The sequence below is a fragment of the Malurus melanocephalus genome, unplaced genomic scaffold (genome assembly GCF_030028575.1).
Source record: "Malurus melanocephalus ecotype Western Australia unplaced genomic scaffold, MMel_1.1 scaffold_590, whole genome shotgun sequence".
NCBI classification, from domain to species: domain Eukaryota; kingdom Metazoa; phylum Chordata; class Aves; order Passeriformes; family Maluridae; genus Malurus; species Malurus melanocephalus.
In genome coordinates, this window is record NW_026623822.1 from 56,987 (window position 1) to 63,883 (window position 6,897).

The window sequence follows — 6,897 nt, forward strand, 5'->3', positions numbered from 1 at the left end:
CTGACTGAAAACCTTTATCTTTTCTCCCCAATCAAGTTGCATGTGTTTAAGCACGCCAGACTTCTTCAATAAACCAGACTGTAATCACTTTGAAGTGGAGCATGCTTCAAGCTTTACAAAGAACCAGCTGTCCATGATGAAGCAGAAACCCTGGTGTGGTGTGGTGAGTCAGACTCCATTTCTTTCCCATTTCTTGTTGTTAGATCATAGCACAGCTCTGGAAGAGAATAGGGTTCCTGTAGCACTGCAGATGGGTCTGTGTACACCCCAGAGCAGTGCTGACCTGTGGATAACACACTGTGAGCTTGTTAATGAAAAAGAGCAAAGCACTTTCACTCACAGGACAAAGCATTTACACCCCTCCAGAGCTGCTGCCTCAAAAGGAAGTGYCCCAATTCCTAATTTGAGATTAGTGACTTGATATCAATGCTTATCCCTGTCTCCTTCTTCCTTTTTATCTTCTATTACAGGAATTTTCCATCCTCTGTCACCCTTCCATCCGCCAACCATTGAAAAAGTGTTGCTGGTTATTTGAAAAACAAACATGTCTATCCCGTAAATCAGGACACACATATTAACAAACTTATTAGAATGGAAACAAATATTATAATGCCAGTTTTTTAATCAGAGCTGTGTTTTACACAGAGACCAAACTGGGAGTTCAAAAATGCTGAAATAAATCTAATGTTTAACATCAGGATTAAGAAGCAGCAAAATCCCAGATTTCCAGAGCTTCCATTCAACAGTAGGTAYTGCTTTGGATGAAAGATGCCTGGAGCACACATGTGGAAGGCAGAARTATAGAATGCTTTGCTGTTTTGTCTGCTTCTCAAGAATGTTTTTTCCTACCAGACAATAGCACATGAGAAAGATGCATTTTGAATTGCAAATTGGATCAACCAAACCCTGTTCTGGCATCTTGTATTTATTATCTGACAAAAGCAGAAATCGGGATTAACTGAGTGCTGAATTGAGATTCTATTTTTTTTTCCATTAATTAGTTGGCTCTTTGTGTCTAAATTTACAAGCTAAACAATATGTTATGCTGCTCAGTTTAACTTCCATGTCACTATAATTTTCCAGTATTCCAATTAAAAGTATAAATTTTGGATGGTCAGTTACTCTTTTAACTTTCCTGGTTTGTTGTGTGCTTATAAACATGGAATTTTGTTTAGTTCTTTAAGCATTTCTGCCATTTCACAAATATAACCTTCTGCTCTCTTGCATACTGTAAATAAAGAAACCCTGTTTCTTYTCCCCCTTCTTCATGGAGGAATTCTGAAACAATTCTTTTGTTATGGGGGAAATGCTCATAGGAACTATAATATATTTAATGTACAATACTCTCAAAGCTGCATTGTTTTTTTGTTCTACCCATGCTTTATGCAATGATAGTTTATCCATCTTTTCCAGGCCTAGACTAAATAGTCTTCCTTGGACTCTGTGGGYGTCATGCTGCTGGAAATTCTGGCAGGGAACATCAAAAGGCTCAACCTCCAGCTGATACCATGGTGGCTTGGAAACAGCACCCTGGAAGCTCTTATAATCTTTATGCCAGATGCTTCACAGAAACTAAGCAGCTCATGGAGCTTTGCTGAGAAAGAGARAAGAGCTTCTGGTATGTTCTGGTAAGGCAAATAGCAAATAATCTCCTTCAGTACCTGTGTTCAATGTACCTGTGTTCAATTGATAATGGACCCTGTTGCTTCCCTGTCYTTATTCCCTTGAAGGGCCATAACTCTGCTATACCAATTAGTAAATGGAATTATCTGCAGAAAAGTTACAGACACTGAAATCTGCTTTTCCAAGGGATTGAAACTAAACGGTAACCCCTCTGAAAATTCAAAGTTAAATCCTGGCCCAGTTTTTCCTTGGGACTACCAACTGTGCCAAAGTCATTACTTGTTGGATGGCTGTTAAATCTGCTGCTTGATGGTTCCCTGGGATCATTTCTGTGTTCCTTCAAAGTACTTCTTTACACAAAGTAAAGCTTGGCCTTTGTTCCTTAGGACAGAATAAGGAACAGGGAAATTGAGATGAGCACTTTGTGCTTCTGAACCTTGTTGTGCCTTCCAAATTGTCTGTTCCCAGCTTATATCCATCTATATGTTATTTTCCCACACTGTATTTGCTTTTAATCCAAGCCTTTTGCAGTCAATACCAGCCAYAGATGTAACATAAGGATCTGCTTGTCTAAACTGGGTGTTAAGAAAAGGCAGGAGAGAACAGAGACAAAATCAACAAAAAATACAATCACACTTCAGCAACCAGGTTAGACTGAAAGGTATTTATTTAGAAACAACAGCTTTGGTATCTTAAAACCAAACAACCTGTAAGTCACTAGAAAGTGGGATGYCTTCCCCCCATAGCCAAAACAGATCAATGCATGAAGTCTCAATAGGCTTAAAATAGGAAACCTGCAGATCAGCAATTCCAAGTGTATATCTAGAAAACAAGTTCTTTAAATTGATTTTGCACTCTACAGTCATAAAGGCTGAATAACCTATTATGAGAACTTTAAATATCTACAGTTCAACTGACTCTTACTGAAGTGGAGGAAAAATTATTACACATACTCCCCCTCCCCCCAAGCAATAAATTAAAAACTGTATACCAGAAAGGAAGTTACACTAAAGTTTTCTAGTTAACTCTCTGAAGGGAATCATCATCCTTTATTTTACTGTATAATTAAAAAAGAAAAAATCAAAATATCAAAGGACTTAGTATATCTTCAAGTATTTTCACCAAATGGATTACTGTTAGGGAACTGAAGAGCTTACAGGGAAAGGAAACATCTGTTACACAAGCCTCTGGGATAAACTATTCAATCACCACACCTTCCAASTCGCAGATTCCTGTCATGGCAAGGCACAAAAGGATTGTTGCTTTCAAATGGTCCTCGTTCTCAGCTGCAAAATTGTCAGGTGTCTTGTGCAAATGGAGGCTGAAAGCAGGACTAAGTTCACTTGGACACAGGGATGTTCCCATTCAATTAATGGAACAGGGTGTTATTCCAACACCATCCATCTTGCTTACTGCTACAGATTCTGAGTTTCAGCTGGCTTCCACTTCTTCCCTGTTTCTGGAATCAAGTTCTGCATCACCTTCATTTGAAGYAGGTCCAATTAAGACGAGGCAGCAGAGTTGTTTGCTCTGCAGCCCCAGGAGGATGAGGTGTCAGGTGAGCCCTGGGCTGTGGCTGTGAAGCTTCTGGGCACTTCAGCGAGCAGAGTCGGCGACAGTCACCTGCAGCAATGGTTAACAAGTCACTTGGTAAAAGGCAGAAGGCAAGGCTTGGAGATGACAAAGGCAACTGGAGAGACAACAGTGAAAGGACAGAATGACATAATTCCAAGGACATGTTTTGGGTGCATGTCAGGGCACAGCTGTTACACAATAACTGACATCACCTCCTAATGCCTTCCTCCCTTTRCACCGAGGTTTTGATCATGATCAGAGGCTTCTAACTGCAGTTGTCTGATATACATTCCTRTCCTACCTCTTCCTAAATTAGTCTGTTAACCTACAAGCACCTCCYACTCATTCTCTCATCAGATCACAGGTATTCAGACCTGCTTGATCTCCAGTGCTCAACATGACAAAGCCAGAGAGCTGACAGGAAATTTCCAACTCACTTTACACACCCCTTACATACCAATTGTCAAGTTTACTTCAATACCTTCTGTTCAGCCTTAGCTATCCAAAATTGAATTTGTTTTTATAATTTGGAATAACAGGGCAATCTAAAGCTAGAACTTTTCCTCTGACAGCTCTATTTAACTACCACCTCCTTTTTTTCTTAAACATAACCTACATTTAACTCTGTTCACCCCTCAGGAGGGAAGCCTCTGAACAGCACAACTAGCTCACACAGCAAATCCAGTCTGGTCTAGCATTTCCACTTCATATCAACACACAATCAGGAAGTCCCTGCAGTAAGAGCAGAGCTCACCATACATTTTCTATTCTGTGCTAAGTTTTGACAGCAAGTAAGTTTTCCAAGGCAACTCAAAACAACTTGAAATTCTTTACACCCAGGTAAGATGCATGAGAGCTTGAAGCCAGAACCTTCAAATTACAGTAGAAAGCACTCAGTACTTTCCTTTAACACAGCCTTGTATTTTGTCTGACTGGGAGAAACACCAATTCAGCATCTTCCCAAAATGATGGTGTTTAAAGAGTTTGACAGAGGACTGCACAGTGACTATAAAATAAACATGCACCATGAGTCCCAGCAAGTCAGCAGCTTCACCTCAGAACCCCAGTGCACCTTTGGGTGTTGCTGTGTGACATGTCACACATTTAGRGCAGGCACACAGGTATGCAGGTCTCCACACAGCAGTACAAACATGTACAGCAGCTCTCTCAGAACTTTCTGGTACTGAATAGCAAGAAACATCAACTCATGACACAACTGCACCTGCTGGCCTAGAAACCAGAAATGTCCTACACTGATGTGTGAAAAAAGGACAGAAAGCTGTGTCTGCCTTCACCTGCAGCCTTACAAAAGTCTGACAGCTGATGATGAATTTATCTTTTCTAATGGTTGTGAGCCCTATTGCTCCAATCTCTGCTCTAATCCTCCTTCCTGCAAGAGGTCACAGATTGCTTGTTGCAAGAGAGACTGTAAATCATCACAGTCCAAGACAGAGCCTGCCCAGGCACAGCTGACACAACATCAGGCTGACAACACTCAGTGAACAGCAACCAAAAGCAGCAGCCTTATACCTTACTCCTGAAGAGTGGCTTGGCTCCGGGCCCACAATATTCATTGTAGATGAGTTTGAACAGAAACAAGTGAAACAAAGTGATTAAGGAGGCCACACTGAACCAGAACAGGAAAGGTAAGCCTGGGTATTGCTTGGCCATGTGCTCCTCATGAGCCAAAATAGCTTTTAGGTGGAGTGTGTGTCTCAGGTCCTGCAAGTGGACCAAATCTGTTGATATATAAAGCAGTGGTGTGATGGGTTGTGTCACCATGACTGGGAAGGTGTGGCCTCGTGCCTCGGAGGTCAGCTCCACAGGCTCATTCATACAGCCTGCCTCRCACGCATACAGTCTGACAGGCTTGTCCTGGAATTTCACAGACACATGCAAGAAAGGCTTTCCTTCAGCATCCAGCAGAACAGCTAAATTGATCAAGTCCTTATTGTAATGGATCCCACGTAAGGAATAGCTGTTATGAAGTACGTCAGGGTCAGCCTGAAACTGAAGATGGTTTTCTGTGAACTGCAGACCCCCAAAACTAAGCACCATTCCCTGCATGAGTCCATGGACTCCAGCTGCCACAAGACCCTTGCACCCCCGTTTCTGGAGAGTCAGCTTCCACAGGTCTGACAGCTGCAGGATCTGGGTGACACTGGTCAGCTTTGGTGGCCACAGGTTCTCRGCGTGCATGGTGGCGTGGCCACTGAAGCAGTGGTCAGCATAGTTCAGGCTGGCTTCAATCTTCTCCCTGTCCTCTCCGGAGATGAGTGGGTCCAGCAGGGGGGCTGGCACAGTTGACAGCACGTAGTAGAGGGTCATGTTGACAGTCTCACTGGATGGTGTATGTGCATCTGTGATCTTTCTCATTTCAATCCCTGTAGCAAAARAAAACAACCAATAGTCAGACATTAACTAGGAGAAAAAGAAGATCAAACGTTGTATGTTGTCATTCAACATGAAGATGTTCTTCGTAACATCTAAGAAGCCTTTGTCCATAAAACACCAAAGTGAAATGTTTTCTTGTGTTGGTCTAAGATGYTCTCTCTGCTACTTGGAGTTTGAAAGCCAAGCTCCCACTAAAGACAAAGCTCCACACTAATACACAGATGCCTTATAGGGCTGTCGTCATGACTCTGCAAGAATTAGTCAAACAAACATCATCTTTTTATAAAATAGCAAGTTCTACATTATTTGAGCAGTTACTCTTTTATGTAAGACATTAAAATCTTAAGAAAGAGAACCTTTGTAGGACAGCCCTTAATTTCCATACAGAATCTGCCTTTCATGCTATCACTAAAGGTCAACTTGATTTCCAGCTGACATGCAGGGCAAATCAGTRAAATTCCTGAAGCCACAAAACACAGTACACACAGAAAAATAATGAGAAATGTTCTTCTATCACTTCCTATACACTGAATATATCATCTTCTATATCACTTCCTATAGTCAGGTGCACTCCACTTTGTAAGGCAAGCTGGGTTCCAAACCAGGAACAGTTTTACTACCCCACAACCCATCAGGAAGACCAGAGCTTTTGGAGACCTGACAGCAMCTACAACACTGAGTTTTCAGCCACCTTCTAAAGCGACCCCGTGGAAGTTGAGCATCACTTTCCTTACCTGAAATGAACAAATCAGACCAGGTCTGCTGGTGCTCCTGGAAAAGATCTTCCACCCCCATCTGCATCACCTCCAGCATCTCTTTCTTGGCTGCCTCCCTCAGCTTGCTGAAGGTCTCCTCCAGCCTGGAGACCTCGATGGGCTCCGAAGTATACACCACGGACAGCACGGTCTCGTCAAAATGCGACTTGGGTGAGACCTGCACCCGGCTCACGAGTTTCTTTGCAGCCACCACCAGCAGCACCACCTTCGGGCTACCAGCCAGCAGCAGGCGGCCGGAGGAGAGCAGGAACTGCCGCTCCTCCACCTTCTCCAAGGTGGTGGCGAAGCGCCCGCCCAGCGCGGGTGCGGCTGCGGGGGCCGAGGCCTCGAAGGCGGCCACCCGCTCGGTGGGGTTGGCGATGCGGATGCGCTGCAGGTAGAGATGCGGCCGGCTCCGGTGGGCCACCACCTCCTCCCGCACGGTCACGCAGTCCCCGGCGCCGGTCCCGGGCCCGGTGTGAACGCAGCGCACCCTCCGCACGGCCCCGTCCCGCAGCGCCGCCAGCGCCGCCCGCGCCTCGCCGCGCCC

General features: G+C 44.0%; 1 protein-coding gene across 1 annotated transcript; it reads right to left on the minus strand.

Annotated features, from left to right (window-relative positions):
* Positions 1-2,272: 2,272 nt before the first annotated feature.
* On the minus strand, positions 2,273-6,897 carry KIAA2013 (KIAA2013 ortholog; the record flags this gene model as incomplete). Its single annotated transcript, XM_057382877.1, has 3 exons — positions 2,273-3,246; positions 4,729-5,582; positions 6,327-6,897. Coding segments are annotated over 3 exons (1,452 nt in total), but the record flags the coding sequence as incomplete, so codon positions are not given.